The sequence below is a fragment of the Salmo salar genome, chromosome ssa02 (genome assembly GCF_905237065.1).
Source record: "Salmo salar chromosome ssa02, Ssal_v3.1, whole genome shotgun sequence".
NCBI classification, from domain to species: domain Eukaryota; kingdom Metazoa; phylum Chordata; class Actinopteri; order Salmoniformes; family Salmonidae; genus Salmo; species Salmo salar.
Genome location: NC_059443.1, coordinates 21,776,837 through 21,796,182, shown reverse-complemented (window position 1 = coordinate 21,796,182; position 19,346 = coordinate 21,776,837). Strand labels below are relative to the sequence as shown.

Genomic DNA, 19,346 nt, shown 5'->3' with positions numbered 1-19,346 from the left:
CCAAGGACTAGATATCTCTCCAAGGACTAGATATCTCTCCAGACTGTTGTTCAGAACTCTGTCTCTATCACACACACAGCAGAGATAGAGAGTAGCAGCTGCAGCAAAAGGATTTTGGGACAGACTGAGTATTGTGTTACAGGAATTAATTATAAATCTAAAAGGGGCACGTTGCTATAGAGACGGAGAGGGAGGTTTTTTAAAACCACAGTGCATTTAGCCTTCACAGTACTTTACAGTCGCAGTCGGTGGGTCAGGAACAGCAGCAATGTATATCAAGTTTTGCCGTATTGTAGGAAGTGGAGGGAATGCCAAATTACCAGATGAGGCAAACGCAAAGTTATCGGTTGAAGTGAAGGAGCAGCAAGGGAAAGGTAAGCAGGATTTCAATTGTTGCTCGTAGTGATTGCTTATAAAATGTCTGATTGTGCCATATGCCACATAACAAAGCCAGGGCCGTCCAAGAACGATACCTATAACGAACTATTACATCAAACAATTGAAATCATTCTAATTCAAGTGATCAGGAGCGTTCACACTACAACGATAACTACAAAAACAGTGGATAACGAGATTTATCTATCGTTTGCGGTCACTTTCAGAGCGATTTTTCCCCTGTCCCTCCGACGATAAAACATCAACAAACAATCAAAAAGGCGTTCTTGGTTCTAGCTGCGAGAGGCTGCTCATAGAGGAGGGCACAGTAAACTTGCCTAAAGAAAATAATGTACTTTTTACTTCAGACACCCAAAAGTACTTGTTACATTTTGACAGGAAAATGGTCCAAGTCAAGCACTTATCAAGAGAACATCCCTGGTCATCCCTACTGCCTCTGATCTGGCGGACTACCTAAACACAAATGCATCATTTGTAAATTCATGTTGGAGTGTGCCGCTGGCTACCCATAAATAAAAAATGTAATACAAATTGTGCCGTCTGGTTTGCATAATATAAGGAAATAGACATTATTAATTATTTTACTTTTGATACTTAAGTATAATAATAACCAAATACTCTTCGACTTTTACTCAGGTAGTATTTTACTGGATTAACTTTCACTTTTAATATAGTCATTTTCTATTAAGGTATCTTTACTTTTACTCAAGTATGATATTTGAGTACTTTTTTCACCACTGCTGATATAGGACGACTTGGGAGAATGATGATCAATGACAAACAGCGCATATCAGTATAAGGTCATATTTTCCTATAGTACAGTACCAGTCAAAAGTTTGGACACACCTACTCATTCAAGGGTTTTTCTTTATGTTTGACTATTTTCTACATTGTAGAATAATAGTGAAGACATCAGCTATGAAATAACACATATGGAATCATGTAGTAACCAAAAAAGGTTTAAAAAAAATCTAAATATATTTTATATTTGAGATTCTTCAAAGTAGCCACCCTTTGCCTTGATGACAGCTTTGCACACTCTTGGCATTCTCTCAGCCAGCTTCATGAGGTAGTCACCTGGAATGCATTTCAATTAACAGGTGTGCCTTGTTAAAAGTACATTTTTGGAATTTCTTTCCTTTTGAATGCTTTTGAGCCAATCAGCTGTGTTTGTCAATGGTGTGCGTACTGGGAGCGGAGTCAGGTGCAGGAGAGCAGAGAGTTGTGAACAGGCGCACACTTTATTAAGGCAGGAGAAACCAACAGACGGACGCCACTGCGTCAACCTCCAGCCAAATGGCAAAAGTGCAAAACGTGTAAACAGTCACAATAATTATGTTCAAACAAATAAACATACCTCGTGAATAAAACACGGAATAAACGAACACCAGTCTAGCGTGTCAAAACTGACACGTAACACAAAACAATTTCACACAAAGACATGAGGGGGAACAGAGGAATAAATACATGTAGTGTGATTGGGGAATGAAAACCAGGTGTGCAGGGAACAAGACAAAACAAATGGAACAATGAAAAATGGAGCGGCGATGGTTAGAAAGCCGGTGACATCGACCGCCGAACGCCGCCCGAACAAGGAGACATGAGATAGTCACCTGGAATACATTTCTTTCCTTCTTAATGCGTTTGAACCAATCAATTGTGTTGTGACAAGGTAGGGGTGGTATACAGCAGATAGCCCTATTTGGTAAAAGACCAAGTCCAAATTATTGCAAAAACAGCTCAAATAAGCAAAGAGAAACGACAGTCCATCATTACTTTAAGACATGGAGGTTAGTCAATACTGAACATTTCAAGAGCTTTGAAAGTTTCTTTAAGTGCAGTTGCAAAAACCATGATGGAGCTGGCTCTCATGAGGACCGCCACAGGAAAGGAAGACCCAGAGTTACCTCTGCTGCAGAGGATACGTTCATTAGCGTTAACTGCACCTAGATTGCAGCCCAAATAAATGCTTCACAGAGTTCAACAGACACATCTCAACATCAACTGTTCAGAGGACACTGCATGAATCAGGCCTTCATGGTTGAATTGCCAAAGGTCATAGCTTTCTAGGGGGGAAACACTATTACATTAATAAAATATTGACCTCTTGCTAGATTGATGACTAAAACCACAGGGAAACCGTGCAAAACGGCTGTCAGCTATGAACGTTTTTTAAGCTTTGAGACAATTGAGACATTGATTGTGTATGTGTGCCATTCAGAGGGTGAATGGGGAAGTCAAAACATTTAAGTGTCTTTGATCGGGGTATGGTAGGTAGTAGGTGCCAGGCGTCCCAGTTTGAGTGTGTCTGGAACTGTAACGCTGCTGGGTTTTTCACGCTCAACAGTTTCCTGTGTGTGTCAAGAATGGTCCAGCACCCAAAGGACATCCAGCCAACTTGACACAACTGTAGGAAGCGTTGGAGTCAACATGGGCCAGCATCCCAGTAGAATGTTTTCAACGCCTTGTAGAGTCCATGTCCCGACGAATTCAGGCTGTTCTGAGGGCAAAAGGGGGTCCAACTCAATATTAGGAAGGTGTTCCTAATGCTTTGTACACTCAGTGTATAATGTTATTGTTTTCGTCTTTGGTGTGGATGGCCCTTAAGACTATTCTTTCCTTGTCTAGACCTGCAGGTCCTGGGGAACGTTGGTCTGTACCGCACAGTGTGTTTACTACTGTCTGTCATCTGTCTGGTTCTACTGCTCGTCATCATCATCCTCTGTGTCAAATGTGAGTATCATAGACATTCTATTCTAGAATAGTGATTTAGAAACAGGCAATACTCCTTTTAGGGGCGGCAGGTAGCCTAGTGGTTAGAGCGTTGGGCCAGTAACCGAAAGCTTGCTAGATCAAATCCCTGAGTTGGCAAGGTAAAAATCTGTCGTTCTGCCCTTGAACAAGGCAGTTAACCCATTGTTCCTAGGCCGTCATTGTAAATAAGAATTTGTTCTTAACTGACTTGCCTGGTAAAATGAAATTATTTTATTTTGATAGAATATCCAGCATGTTGGTTTAGATAGCCTTCTATGCAAGAAAGAACAAAACAAATGTGTAATATGATTCCATTCTCTTATTCTTTCTTTCTTCATTATTCTCTAGTTCCATTCCAGCCTCAAGTCTGTCATGGGACTGAAAAAGGGTTTGAGGCTAAAGAGAAGGGGAGTGTGACTGAAAAAGGGATTGAGGCTAAAGAGAAGGGGAGAGTGACTGAAAAAGGGATTGAGGCTAAAGAGGAGAGGTTCCAGTCCACTGAGGTGTGCAGCCTGCAGACATGCCAAGCACAATACTTCCAACAACAGAGCCAGGGTGAGTCCACTACCTTAGTGTGTTAGTCTAATGTAACCTATTCAACTATATCGCTCTACATATTGTCAATGTATCGATCTAATGCTTTGAGATGTATTGTACCACTACAGTGTTTTCTCTTTGACTTCATACCACGCTAATAATAAGAATTGAACCTACATCATGTATTAACTGAACTACATGTTGTACTTGAAGAGTAATTTCCTTCCTTTCCTTCAGTCCCTGCCTGCCACATGTGTGATGAAGGCTGGCTGCACTTTGAGAGCTCCTGCTACTTCCTCTCCAGAGACAGAATGAACTGGGACGAGAGCAGGGACGAGTGTAAGAAGAGAGGGGCAGATCTGGCCGTCATAACAAACAAAACAGTGCAGGTGGTTCTACTACAATTGTTACTCCTCTCTACCTCTTGTTTCTCTTCTTTGTATAACAGTGACCATGTAATGATGATAGCAAAGCAACAGTAATTGTATGACAATCATGCACAGCAGTTGGATTGACGAAGGTTACTAATAGTCCAATAAAAACGGTGTATTCTCCCAGACCTTTCTAACGAAGAAGGGAAACCTGATGTACTGGATCGGCCTGAGACAGAGAACCAGGAACTGGGTTTGGGTCAACAACACTGCACTGGGACAGAGGTGAGACAACCGATGATGATGATGATTATTGGCCTTCAAGACGGCAGAAATGAAAACAATTGTAATGTTTTAGTATGGACAGTACTGAGCTGTTCCCTTTCCTCTCATTGGTAGTTACTGGTCAGGATCCCACAGACAAGGGGATTGTGGTTTACTGACAGGAAGAGATCCTCCTGAGAGAAGCTGGAGCTCCTCATCATGTGACCAGTACAGCTTCTACATCTGCCAGAGGGGGCACTAAAGGACAGACTTCACCATCTGCCAGTAGTCACCAACCCTGGTCCTGGAGATCTATACGATGTACATGCTTTTGTTACAGCCCAGCAGTAAGACACATGATTTAGCTAGTCAATGAATCACCTTGATTAGCTGAATCATTTAAGTGTTGTACACCATGTAGGTCAGCAGGGTTGGTGGCCACTGCCATATTCCAACTAAGAAATCTGTCAATACGGATTCTCTTTAGACTTCCATCTATCTTTCACTCCTATTCCATAGCCTTTTATTCCACGATTACGCATCTCTATCAATAGCCTTTTTAAACCATTATTATACACTGTATGACCTAAGTCTGTTATAATTCATTAGACATCCAGGTATAACCAATGATGGTAAATATAATCACATTACAGTTAGTTATGCCTTGTGAAGAACAATCAAGTTGGCCTGCCAGTTTCAGTTAGAATTTGCACTAATGTAAAAGATTAACACTGTATATTGCACTCATTTGCTTGTTCTGCTGAGATGTTTTCTATATGTTTTCTTAATGCCTTTGAATGTGATAATGATTATGTGCATTAACCAATCATTAAGTTTTAAGTACTGATTCACAATCCTGAAAGAAACAAAAGTTTAATATAATTTGTCCCTGTAATAAAGAATCAGTTATTATACTGTCTCGTCAAATCTTCTCTTAAAAATTGTTCATGTGCTTTACTTGGAATGATAAAGTAACATACATGGTCCAAGAAAATTTAAAATGAATCTAGTCTACATTTCAACCCAGTCTTACCCATGTACAAATATTTTGTTTTTGACATGTAACTGCATATATACAGTACCTGTCAAAAGTTTGGACACACCTACTCATCCAAGGGTTTTTCTTTATTTTGACTATTTTCTACATTGTAGAATAGTAGAGAAGACGTCAAAACTATGAAATAACACATATGGAATCATGTAGTAACCTAAAAAGCGTTAAACAAATCAAAATATCTGTTTATTTGAGATTATTTAAAGTATTCACCCTTTGCCTTGATGACAGCTTTGCACACTCTTGTCATTCTCTCATCCAGCTTCATGAGATAGTCCTCATCCAGCTTCATGAGATAGTCACCAACACTTTTTTGCTTACTGCATGTTTACATATGTGTTATTTCATATTTTTAATGTCTTCACTATAATTATACAATGTAGAAAATAGCAAAAATATATAAAAACCCTTGAATGAGTAGGTGTGTCCAAACTTTTGACTGGTACTGTAAATGTAGTGACGCCATGCACCCATTATTTTAGAAGGGGCAAGAAGTACGTGAGGATGCAGGGGTGGGGGGTCAACCCCCTCCGGAAGTCGGAGAATGACGTTTTTTTTAACACCAGAAACAGCTCTTTCCTGCAATCTAGAGCCATAATTATTATGCCTCTTTACCTGTTAAATTGTCATTTTAATTAATGATGCACATTGATTATTTAAGAACTTTTATGCTTAAGGAGTTTAGTACAACTGCTACACTGGTACACTACATGACCTAAAATATGTGGACACCTGCTCGTCGAACATCTCATTCCAAAATCAGGGGCATTCATTTAGAGTTGGTCCCTCCTTTGCTGCTGGGAAGGTTTTCCAGTAGATGTTGGAACATTGCTGCAGGGACTTGCTTCCATTCAGCCACAAGAGCTTTAGTGAGGTCGTGCACTGATGTTGGGCGATTAGGTCTGGCTCGTAGTCGGCGTTCCAATTCATCCCAAAGGTGTTCGATGGGGTTGAGGTCAGGGCTCTGTGCAGGCCAGTCAAGTTCTTCCACACCATCTCGACAAACCATTTCTGTGTGAACCTCGATTTGTGCACAGGGCATTGTCTTGCGGAAACAGGAAAGGGACTTCCCCAAACTGTTGCCACAAAGTTGGAAGCACAGAATCATCTAGAATGTCATTGTATGCTGTAGCGTTAAGATTTCCCTTCACTGGAACTAAGGGGCCTAGCCTGAACCATGAAAAACAAGCCCCAGACCATTATTCCTCTTCCACCAAACTTTACAGTGGGCACTATGCATTCTGGCAGGTAGTGTTCCCCTTGACCAGGGCAGCTCTAGCAGGGCAGACATTTGATGAACTGACTTGTTGGAAAAGGTGGCATCCTCTGATGGTGCCACATTGAATGTCACTGAGCTCTTCAGTACGTGCCATTCTACTGCCAATTTGTGTCTATGGAGATTGTATGTCTGTGTGCTCGATTTTATAAACCTGTCAGCAACGGGTGTGGCTGGAATAGTCGAATCCACTAATTTGAAGGGGTGTCCATATACTTTTGGCCATGTGGTGTGTATTGTATCATAAGACAAGAATTAAAGCAATTTTTTATTTTCTAAAGTCTAGCAACCTTGCCAGCTGGCATGCCAGCTAAGCTAGTTAGAAAAGCAATTCTAACTTAATTGATAGCCTGAAATGACAGGGTAGCAGGTTACGAGGTTGTGAGATTGGGAACCCATCTAGCTGGCTAGCTAAAACAAACTTTATAAAATTGCTAGGTGGCTAGTATGACAGAGAAACTTATTGAGACCACTGCACTCAGAACAGGTTCCGGTAGGAAAATGTAATATAATTCCTAAATTGTTTAGCTGGTCCGCACTAAAAAAAGAGATTCAAGGTTTATTTTCAGTATTTATTTCATTCAAGGGTGGGTAGATAGACAAACGTTTCAGCCTTCGTCAGTGTCATCAGCATCCCCTCTGAAGGTGCACTTCTTTAATGCTTGTTTTATTTATTCGTCAAGAAGGAATCAACAATGTTAATTTACAACAGTCCTGCCCATCACCGGCAGCTAAAATCAGATGAAACTCTGTGTCACTAGACACTCTCTCTCCTCCTCCACTCATGATACTGTCTTCACACATGTCTTTGCTCAGTGGTTCACCTAGGAAGGAACCACTTACTAGAAGAATATGGGGGGAGGGGGCACTGATTAGGATGCTGTATACAATTTCATCATGGTTTTCAGGTATTTTTATGGAGTATGTAGGAGAGACTATATGTGTGTGCCTGAGTGTGTGTTTGCATGTGTGTGTGTCAAAATGTGTGTGTGCTCCGTATGGGTATGACGCCTTTGCATTCATGCTTGCATAACACATATATTATATAATAACAATATAATGATCTGTTTTGCTGTCTTAAACCTCAGATCTATCTTACTTCCTGGTCATCCTCTTCCTGTTCCATGTCTAAACCCAGAGCGCTGTGGCGAATCATCTGCCAGAATGCCAGGGACTTCCTGTTTCCAGGTCCTTTTGACGTGTCAGTGTTCTCTGTCTCCTCCCGCTCCTTGCTCTGGTCCTCATCCTTAGAGAAGTCTTGCACGTAGCGACGCACCTTTTGCACCAGTGGGTCGTTGCGATTCTCAACCCTGCAATGGAGACATTAAGAGAGTCATTATAATATAAAGCCTGTATATGATGGGGATGGGGAAACACTGTTAACACCACCATACCTAAGACAGAGAGTACAGTAATAGGCCAGTTAGATGAAGTGTTGTTGTCTTACCGGAGGTACCACCGCTCCCCCAGGCCATAGAGCAGGCCACACACCCCCAGGCGGGGCCACAGGCAGCGGGGCAACCTCCTCTCCAACATCAGGGTAGTGGCCACCACCTACACACAGTGAGCAGGGACAAAGGACATAAGGATCATTAGAATGGCACTGATTGGGATGCTGTATATACTTTCATCATGGTTATTAGCTTTTTTGATGGAGTATGTAAACATTTGATTTGATGTAGGAGAGACTATGAGTGTGTGTGCCTGAGCGTGTGTGTGCATGTGTGTGTGTCAAAATGTGTGTGTGTGTGGCACACCTGTGTCCTCCAGAGCTCGTCCCTCTCCTGGGCAACTCTCCGTTGTGTATCACTCATCATGGCTGTGAGCAGGCTGAGCAGCAGTAGGTAGGCCACAGAAAAGGTGCACTGCAGCACACGGACAATGGGGGGCGTTGTGATGGTGTGGTCCACTGGCATGTCTATCAGACCCACACTCAGCTCAAACTGGGAGAACAGAGTGATGGGGAAGGAGCGGTACGCAGGTAGAGAGTCTGGGTCCTGAGTCATGTACACCATCCACAGGGCTGGGAGGGAGGGAGGGAGGGAGGGAGGGAGGGAGGGAGGGAGGGAGGGAGGGAGGGAGGGAGGGAGGGAGGGAGGGAGGGAGGAGGGAGGGAGGGAGGGAGGGAGGGATAACAATAACCAGGGTATAAAAATATTTTTATTAAAAAATGTTATACAATTGTTGGCAATTTGCTTATTTGAAATGTCAAGATTTGCTAATACAGTTTCTCTTAAACAGAATGTACTTACAGGTGGAAAACCCTATGAGCACGATGAAGCTCAGCCACATGAACTTGGTCAGGTCTCCAAATATAATCTAGGACGAAATGAGACAAAACACCACAACAGTCTAATATGGGAATTAAAACAGCAAAACCATATGTTCTACAGTAACGTCATGCTAATGCTTGTGTGTGTCTGCTTCCCTTACATACCTTCTGTATCATGATGACGTAAGGCCCCAGCATCTGAAAGCCTCGGGCGAAGAACATGACGTTGCACCAGCCCAGCACCAGACACACAGCCATGACAACTGTCTCCCCCTGTACCCCACTGACCCTGAACACACACAGCAGCACCACCAGGATCGCATAGGCAATACTGGGGAGGAAACAGGTTATAAATACTACATAGTCATGACAAAACACAACAACATCACTAGGTAGGTAATAAAGGCTACATAGGCACCAAGGTTTACTTACAGAATGACATGGAATGGTCCCCCCAGGGCCGTCTGTCCAAAATACTGCTTGGCCCCCACTCTCAGCATATCTGGGATCTTAGGGATTGGGAATAACACAGATTATATTGACAGCCAATAATGTGATCTAATCTACAGTGTAAATATAAGTGACATGTAAAACTATTGGGTGATGTATGTTTTACCTCCAGTAGCAGAATAACCAGGGCACCCAGGACACTGATCATCTCTCCTGCCAGACGCAAGTTGTCCCCATAGGTCACATAACTCTCCTACAGGGACAGAGAACAGGGCACGTGGATCAAAAAGGGTTCATATGAACACCTCTGATTGAGGTTTGCGCACAGGCTGTCATATGAAGACGCCTTCATGTCTCCCCCACCTTCAGAGTTTTCTGCACGCGGATGGTTTTGTCCATGTCAGATACAGTGTAATTCTCTGGAGCGTCCTTTAGGGGGCGATACACACAACACAGTGTGAAGGTCCCAATGTACAGGAGGTACAGCAGCAGCAACAACCTGTACACAATACAATAATTACATTACAACATTAGACATAAACAAATGACAGCATCTCAAACACAACATCAGAACATGATCCACTGTATGTGTTGTTACCTAAAGTAGTGTTTTCCATAGAGGTTCCACTTGAGACTGACCAATTGCCTAACAGGAGTCACTTCCAGTATCCTTCTTGCCTGAGGGAAGAGATCATCCTCATCATCAGTTTCCCTGTAGTGTATATTACTGTGTTCTGTAATGTACTGTAATGTACTGTACCTCTCTCCTCTGGCTGCCCACGATGAGCTCCAGCACAGAGCAGTTGTCGTCGGCGACCAAGGAGTCGATCTCTGTGAGGTCATAGAGGTTAGAGGTCAGTGGTCCCAGGTTCCACTGGACGACTCGCCTCCGATTGACCAGGTGCTGGAAAGCCTGGGAGAGAGAAAGTATTATTTTTTTTATTTTTTTACTGTTCCCATGTCTCCCACTGTCCCTTTCTTTCTATCCCTCTATTTGTCCTCACCACCAGGTTGCCCTCCTGGGCAGCCAGTTTGAAGGGCGTTAAGCCATTGTAGTTGGTCACCATGTCCAGTGGCACAGCCTGGTCCTGCTCAACGTCACGTACCAACAGCAGATCCAACGCCAGGCATGCTAAAGTCTTATTGGGCTGCAGGACCAGGATGTGGAGCACTGTGTTACCTAGGGGGAAGAGAGGTAGATATTAAACTGCTGAAAAAGGGAGAAGAGAGAAGAGGGGGAGGACGAGGAGAAGAAAGAGGAACATTTCATACCAGTGGAGTCCTGGGCCCTGGTGCTGGCTCCTGCGTTGATCACCATGGAGATGATGTCCTGATTCCCCACACAGGCCGCAAATGCCAGGATGTGCTCACCTAAAGTAAAGCAAACGGAATCAAATAACCACATTTCCCAAAATGCATTGTTCTTCTCCTTACAGACCACAAACAGTCATCTTACCATAGTAGAGCAGCCCTCCTCTTCTCTTCCTGAAGTACAGGCCTGTGACTCTGGACGTGGCCACATCTGCCCCACGACCAATCAGACTGCGGACCAGGTTAACGTTCTGATTCACCACGGCAATGTGGAGAGGTGTCATGCCTGATTGAGCGCGACAGAGAGAGAATATATTATTGTGTGATTTAATATCTGTGTGAGTTTTATGATATTATAGTATGTGTTTGTTCATTGTGTGTGAGAGTATATGTACCAAGGAAGAGGTCAGAGGTCATGGGCTCATTGATGAGTTCAGGTGCTCCGTCCATCAGAACTAAAGCAGCATCCATGTTATCATTCAGAACTGCCACATGCAGCGCGGTCTCCCCCAGAGCACCTCTCTCAAAGATGTTAGTGGATGCACAGTCCAGAAGTTTCTTAATGCAACCTGCACTGTTCTCTTTGGCCGCAAAGAAGAGAGGGATGTCATTTGTCCTATGGGAGAGAGAGTGTGTTTGCCAGTTAGAATTCAAACACTGCATTCATAACGTCGTAATTATCAGCATACGACTGGGAAAAATCCAATTGAACGCCCCTTCAGCTGGTAATTACTAGTGGGAAACTGTCTATCATCTCTGAGCTCAGACTTCTCCCACATGCTGAGCTCTGATGTCACATTCCAGTGGGCACAGACATCAGTTCAACGTCTAATTTTGATTTACATTTGGTTGAGTTGTCAACTATTGTGAATTCAACAGGAAATCAACAAAAAATGTCGCCATGTCATTGGATTTAGGTTAAAAGACGAAATGCCCTTATGTTGATGACATTTTCCAAATCCAATAAGTTTTCCATGTGGATTCAATGTCATCACATAGATTTATTGGGTTGAAATGAAGTGGAACCAATAGGAAACTCACCAATAGGAAACTCACCTTTTGTTCTGCAGCAAAAAAGTTTCATCCAGCGTCTCTTTCCACCCCTTCCTGTTCTGGAGGCGGAACCTAAGCTGGCTCCACCAATGGTTGAGCTCACCTGGAGCAGATCTTGCCAAGGGTGGGGCCATCCTTTCATATGGTGAGTCTATTTGAAACGGCTGGGAGGAGAGAGAAATTGATTGTCAGAAACAGAGAGATGTTCTACCATCAGACTTAACTCATAAAGAAATACATTTTTATCCTCATGTACTAGGGACTCAAATCAAATCTAGAATGTGAGAGCTGTCAGCAAACTAACTGACAGATCGTTCAGGTCAGCACCATCCCACAGACCAGAGCTGAACCAGATACAGACCTTCTCATTCCAGTCATGTCCACAATAATGTTGTTTTTCTCTATTCTATCCTATTCTAAACAGTTCTGTAAAATGTAAAAGGTAAATACTTATCGTTACACAAAAAGAGTGCCTTTTGCATCCCTTCAATATTTCAAGTAGAAATTGTGCACCAATATTGAATTTTAAGAGGCTGTTATAGTAAATGAAGTGCCTTTGACATTTAAAAAATATTTGTAACATTTTATTTGTTTTAGCAGACACTCTTAACCAGAGCAAATTAAAGTAGTCAGTGCATACATTTTGTACTGAATTCCCCCATGGGAATCAAACCCACAGCAACCCTGACGTTGGAAGGCTACCATGTACTACCAACTGAGCAACACACAAAATGAACTGATACACTTCCAGAAAACAACCGCTCACATATCCAAGATTGTGTCCCAAATGTCACCCCATAGATTGTTTAATACATGACTCCTGACCAGAGCCCTACAGCCCCTGGTCTAAAATGGTGCTCTTTAACAGGGAATAGGGTGCCATCTGGGACACAGCCTTAGAAAGGCCATTCTCTCCTTCTCTTATTGCTTTAATACATACCACATGGAGAAGTCAATAAATCAGATTTTTTTATTTGAATAAAGACTTGCTAAAGTGCCCAAATTCAGTGTTTTGACATGTCCCTCTGTGCACCCACTTAACCCAAACATTTCTCTAAGTTTTCGCCTTGACTGTAGTCATGACAAAGTAATTTCTGAAAATTATTATTTATTTCATGTCTGTCCCTCATTTTAAGGTCAACCCTGTTGTGTGAACTGAACTCTCAATTCAAAATTGGTAACTGTTCCTTTTAAAATATTTTTTTTCTGAAGAAACATTTAACATCTAATAGTCAAATCATAGTGTAAAAGCAGGTGAGCTGGTTCTACTCTTTTTGGCCATTTTATGTTGTTTTGTGGTGGAAAACTAAGCGGGTCAAGCTCAACACGCCAACACTATTACCCATAGGTAGACAGGCTAGAAATGTTTTAACAATTACACTTTTATTGTATTCAATTGCCACTCCCTGTTGCAAACAACAAGCTTCAATTCTGCCTGTCACAAGGGGATTCATGGCTGATTTAAGATAAAATCGTCAACCCTGTTACTTTATTTGGCACTTAGTATATTATTTTTTATTTAATTTTACCACCTGAGATGGGGAAAAAAATATTATGACAGAATGTTAACATTTTGTGAAATATATATTTTTTTATCAAGTTACACTTCTCAAAAGGCACCGAATTGGTGGAACGACCCACTTACCTTTTACAGTAGAAAACAGTTAGTCCTTTACTCCTAATTGACAGTCAGGTACAACAACAACATGTAACACCAAGCTGATTTGAGAAAGAGAAGGAGGATTCACAGGTGGGGATCTATATATATGGAGAGAAGGTCAAGAGGAGGGGAGGAGGTCAAGAGGAGGATAGATGTCAGAGAGAGGAGGGAGGAGAGAGGGAGGGGCCAAATGGTGGAAAGGAGTAGTAGTTAAATTGAGCATTATCTTTTGGAAAGATCCATCATTTTATTGGAATAATTTACAGCAGTAAACCAAGGTTGTTTGACATTTTGCTAAAACGTCTCGAACACTAAAGAGTGCTCTGGCCTTGCACTTGACCACCACACTCAGTTTACCTGGCAGATGTCCTGAGACTGGTCCACGGTCCATAGGTCTCCCCTTGGCTCATTTTTAGCCCCTGCATCACCCCCATGTCAAAAATGTCAACATCATGACAGTCAACACTTTTTGGTCTTTATTCTCAGTGAACCGTTCAGATAACTGGTTCGAAAGTCGTCTACCTTTCAATTGTCTCAATGCTGGTATGTAATCAAAAACCACATATTGAGGTGAGCTTGTCTACCTGAACATATATCTGCTGTTTCAGCTGTATGATCCTATGGACACCTTACCTGTCAGGTCTATAGAAACTAGTTTAGACTGGCTGTGATCTAGTTCAATCTACACTGAAAAAAAATAAAGGTTCTTAAATGGTTCTTCTTTAGCTCTGAAGGTTCCTTAGATAACTTTTGCCTGATAAAGAACCTTTGAGTTAAGTGTGGCGTTCTTGACATGGCATCTACAGTTCTTCAGAATTCTAAAAGGTTCTTGAAATGTATGGAAACTTGCAGATGTGTCCCTTTCATAGCACACAGCAAATTGGCCAGTGTTAACTAGTGTTGATTGTTCAGTGTAACATTTGTAGTGTTGATTCTAAAGTTAAATGAACACTGTAGAGAGTTAAATTAACACTCAGTGGTGTAAAAGAGCCCCAGTGTTGGTGTTAATAACCAGAGTTGAACCATAACCACGCCCATCATTATCATATTTTCCAGCATGCTCTATTGAAGGTGGATTTTATTTTAATAGTTTTTTCAAAATGTATGTTTTTCATGTACATTGATTGATTAATTAATCTTATGCTACTCAAATATAAATAACATACATTTTTCTAAACTATTCTAATCTGTTACTTGGACTTATTGCACCCATTACTGAAATGGTTGTTCCAGTTTAGATGTTTAAGGTAGTCTCAAATCTTAGTCTTCCCAACCCTAGCACTGTCAGTCATTCTGAATGCAGGTTGTGGGTGACTAAAATATTCCAGTTGTTGTATATCCCCATCTGGCTGGGTTTCAATAGGAATTACACATCCCTTTGCAAGCCAGCATAATGTGAGCTTCAGGCCTTATGAAATATGTAATGTATTTTCTTAAACAATGACAACATATTCACTTAGTGAAGGCCACAGAACTGAACATGAATGAATGCAACAACCACGTCTCGGTCACTTGCAAACGCAGTCATGGGTGGTACTGGTAAGTAGTGATGTTACGTTTAAAACTGGAGCTCTGAGGGATGCATCAAAATCGCTAAGCAGCTACCTTCAAAGCGGTGTGCTTATGCTTGTATCACTTTATCAGAAATACTTCATCAATGACGCCCAAAGCTTTGTTTGGTCACTTGCTTTTTCAAACCTTGTGTTGCAAAATGCGTGATCACACTGATTTCTCAGTGGTTTGGACGCTTTCTTCGATTCTAAGCTGCTTTCAAACACTGACCTCTTCTGGACACCGTACTTACAAATATAGTTAGGATTTTGTACCAAAATGTTCACCTGATCGGTAGCTTAGCAAGTAGAGTAGGGAACTAACTAACTAACTATTCATGGTGGGAGGGTATGAGGTTGAATCCTGTTGTAGGCACACTACTTAGAAAATAGTTTTATTTATGTGAAACCACACTTTCTGCACTGTTGTTCAAATCACTTGTTTTATTAATATAGTATAAGCTTCTGTCTTAATCATTCTAAATAAAGCCTTAGATTCAGTTTTTGAAAACAGGGAACCATGATGTAAGATGCAGACCTGGTATTCCAACTGACTACAGGCTACTAATGCCAAGGGCTTACCGCTAGGGTGGTTACTTTGAAGAGAATGCCAAGAGTGTGCAAAGCTGTCATCAAGGCAAAGGGTGGCTACTTTGAAGAATCTCAAATATAAAATATATTTTGATATGTTTAACAGTATATTGGTTACTACATGATTCCATACAGTGGGGGAAAAAAGTATTTGATCCCCTGCTGATTTTGTACATTTGCCAGCTGACAAAGAAATTATCAGTCTATAATTTTAATGGTAGGTTTATTTGAACAGTGAGTTTTGGACTTCGGTGAGTTTATTTTTAGCTGTTCGGGCACACCAAACATTTCTGAAGGCAAGCTGAAGTCCGGAGCCAAAGTTTACGCCCTTTCATTTGTGATTGGTCAACAGTAAGGATTCTTCAATAAACTCTTTGTTGTCATTCAACATGAACCTTTCGCTCCCACTTCCCTATTGTGTGATAGTTATTTGTAATGGCTGTCAATGGTTTAACATTTGTTGTCTTAGGTCTGTTAGGTCTTAGGTCCCTCTTTATGTAGTGTTGTCTCTCTTGTCGTAATGTGTGTATTGTCCTTGTGGTTGCTAATTTCTGTATTACCAAATGAGGAGAGACAAACTTCACACACCAGTCAGAGTTATACTTAAACTACATCTTTAATTATAAGAGCTTTGCATTAGCACTTGACTTTCAACGATTCACCATTACTAATGAACCGTTGAGAGTGTCAACACAATGGCAACTGAGATCTTTAATAGCAAAGATCCACCCCCCTTTGACACGACAAACCACAGGTATTTAGGGACTGTTCACAAAGAAAGACTTTTACTTGAGAGAGGAGTATCCACAGCCAGATAGCATTCGCTATATATTATCATTCAGTTTGGTCCCCTTGACGAGGTTCTAATGTCGTTCCTGGTACTTCATTGTACAAAAACACCAACTCATCCAATGGCATATATCAATAGTCAACTCTAGATACTCCCATCTCAAGCAAACCCCCTCTTGACCCCACTCCTGGACAAGCTCACTGAGGGGAGTGAGCCTCTAGGTCATACACTATCCCAGGATAAGTGCAAGATCTAAAAGAGGACACACACATACATGGTTCCAGACACTGCCACACACCTCCCCACAAAATGGAAAAGGAGGGAGTGACTTGCGCACAGACATTGTGGAGACAAGTAATTGGTTCCCCATTAATCACGCTATCCCTTCACATGGTTTAAGAATAGGTAAAGACACATTCACATAAGAAGACAATGTTCCATTCTGACCTCTCCCCTCTCTGGGCCCCAAGTAACTGAGCCCCAGCTAAGGGAAAAGTACAACTGCCAACACCAAAGTCCAAAGGGATACATTCTAATGACAAGTATCTCAAATAAGCATATTATGCAAATAAAACATCTTAATTATCTATGTTACCCAACTAATTCTGATTCATCCGCCACATCCTATATTTTAATTTAATTTATTTGTATTTTTAATCCCAGCCCCCGTCCCCACAGGAGGCCTTTTGGCTTTTGGTAGGCTGTCATTGAAAATAATAATTTGTTCTTAACTGACTTGCCTAGTTAAAGAAAGGTTAAATAAAAAATTAAGAAATAAAATAAAACATGCCTACATGCCCCCCAAAATCTATTTTTTATTCTAAAATACTTTGAATAATAAAGAAACATTTTAATAGTAAAAAATACAATACAATTTTTTACTATTAAAATGTATATATATATATATATATACTGTAGAATGAAACAAACTTATGAGGGCTGAGAGCATTTGATGTAAAATAGGAATTAGAACAAGTAGTGAATAATCGAGAATACACTGTTACAATCAGTGGTGTTAAATAAAAATACTTTAAAGTACTACTTAAGTCATTTTTGGGGGTGTCTGTACTTTACTTAACAATTTTTATTTTTGACAACTTTTACTTTTACATTCCTGAAGAAAATAATGTACTTTTTACTCCATACATTTTCCCTGACACCCAAAAGTACTCGTTACATTTTGAATGCTTAGCAGGACAGGAAAATGATCCAATTCACTCACTTATCAAGAGAACATCCCTTCCTCTGATCTGGCATGCTTTGTTTGTAAATTATGTCTGAGTGTTGGAGTGTGCCCTTGGCTATCCGTAAAAATGTTTTTTTTTTTAAATGATGCCGTCTGGTTTGCTTAATATTGTCACGGTTATCGTCGGTAAAGGGGGACCAAAATGCAGCAGGACTGTGTTTGTTCATTTTGAACATTTATTAACTCAAAATGAACACAAAAAACAACAAAACAAACTCACAATCACCAAACAGTCTTCTCATGCTCATACACGCTAGACAAGGAACAATCTCCCACAAAACCTACACCAAACAATTACCCATATATAGGACTCTCAATCAGAGGCAACGAGGAAGCACCTGCCTCCAATTGAGAGTCCCAAACCCCAATCAACCTAACATAGAAATACACAAACCAGACTACACCTAGAAATACATAAACATAGACCATAAACCAAAACCCCGGAAATAATAAATCAAACGCCCTTCTACTAAAACACCACCCCTAACCACATAAAACAAATACCCTCTGCCACGTCCTGACCAAACTACAATAACAATTAACCCTTATACTGGCCAGGACGTGACAAATATAAGGGATTTGAAATTATTTATACTTTTACTTTCGATACTTAAGTATATTTAAAACAAAATACTTGTAGACTTTTTCTCAAGTAGTATTTTACTGGGTGACTTTCACTTTTACTTGAGTAATTTTCTATTATTGTATCTTGACTTTTACTCCTGTATGACGATTGGGTACTTTTCAGAGCTGATATGGCTGACTTGCTTAAACAAATGTGGTTTCTAATGACAATTGAGATGTACAAACTATGGCATAAGAGGATGACGAGTGGATAAGAGGCAATACGTAAATTCTATTAAGACATTAATGAGCGAGCTAGAAAGTACGTAGTCAATATAACTATTTGTTTAGCACTTTTGAAATGTACAGTGACAGAATTCAGAACATGGGCCGTTCTTATAGTGTTCTCCCTGTACACCAAGTCAGAACCGTAGGATAAATACAGGGAGCATATAAGCAGACAATGAAATCTCTTACAATATTTGATGATTCCATTTCTATAAAACAGGTTATAGGCTACATGTGCACCACCAAGTCAGAACAGCAGGTGAAATTAAGAGAGGTAAATATACCAAATTATTAGGGTGAGGCACATGGACTAATAACATCTTACTACACAACATACACTTAGTATTACTTTCTTAGCTACAGTATACATATCTCCATGGCATATTACATCATTTATGCAGCAGCATGCAATACATTTTTGGACTCAACTTGGTGTGCTGTGCTCACTTAAACAGGAAGGTGGCGCGGCGGTCCTTTGTGGGCAAATTTTGTCATCAAAGTCTGCCATTCTCTGGATTTATGGTGCTTTCAAAACAACTGGGAACTTGGAAAAAAACAAGGTTGAATCATGATGACGTCATTGATCTTCAGGTCGTAGCTCTAGAAAGAGGGCGAATTTACAATTCTGAGTTGGATGACCGTTCAAAACATATTTTCCCAGTCAGAGCTCGTTTATTCCTGACTCCGAGTTAACAGTTGTTAATCAATTGAAATCATGCTTCATTGACAGCATGGCCAATGTTGAATGTTTATCATTTTAAACTTGAAAATAGCCCCTTAATCCCAGATTTGGGACCACACAGCCATTATCACTTATTCCTTCAAAACCACTCAATGTTGAATTTGAGATTTCCAACTTGTTGTGTAATGTTTATGTCCAATGGCCGATGAGCACCGATACGTTTTATCTATAATTTCT

General features: G+C 40.9%; 2 protein-coding genes across 2 annotated transcripts; one reads left to right on the top strand and one right to left on the bottom strand.

Moving 5' to 3' along the window:
- The first annotated feature begins 209 nt into the window (after positions 1-209).
- Positions 210-5,235, top strand: c209e (CD209 antigen-like protein E). The gene is given in 6 exon segments (NM_001141449.1): positions 210-374; positions 3,025-3,129; positions 3,499-3,705; positions 3,925-4,076; positions 4,246-4,343; positions 4,458-5,235. Coding segments are annotated over 6 exon segments (795 nt in total). The 5' UTR covers positions 210-268; the 3' UTR covers positions 4,585-5,235.
- Positions 5,236-7,210: 1,975 nt separating this feature from the next.
- On the bottom strand, positions 7,211-13,515 carry LOC106576839 (transient receptor potential cation channel subfamily V member 6). The gene is made up of 16 exons (XM_045700038.1): positions 13,384-13,515; positions 11,742-11,902; positions 11,081-11,301; positions 10,831-10,971; positions 10,647-10,745; positions 10,379-10,554; positions 10,135-10,287; positions 9,973-10,052; positions 9,738-9,873; positions 9,541-9,627; positions 9,357-9,433; positions 9,090-9,255; positions 8,905-8,971; positions 8,410-8,675; positions 8,100-8,206; positions 7,211-7,962 (listed from the first exon to the last, which is right to left on the bottom strand). The coding sequence occupies exons 2-16, from the start codon at positions 11,870-11,872 to the stop codon at positions 7,743-7,745; spliced, it is 2,127 nt and encodes a 708-aa protein (XP_045555994.1). The 5' UTR covers positions 11,873-11,902; positions 13,384-13,515; the 3' UTR covers positions 7,211-7,742.
- Between the last annotated feature and the right edge of the window lie 5,831 nt (positions 13,516-19,346).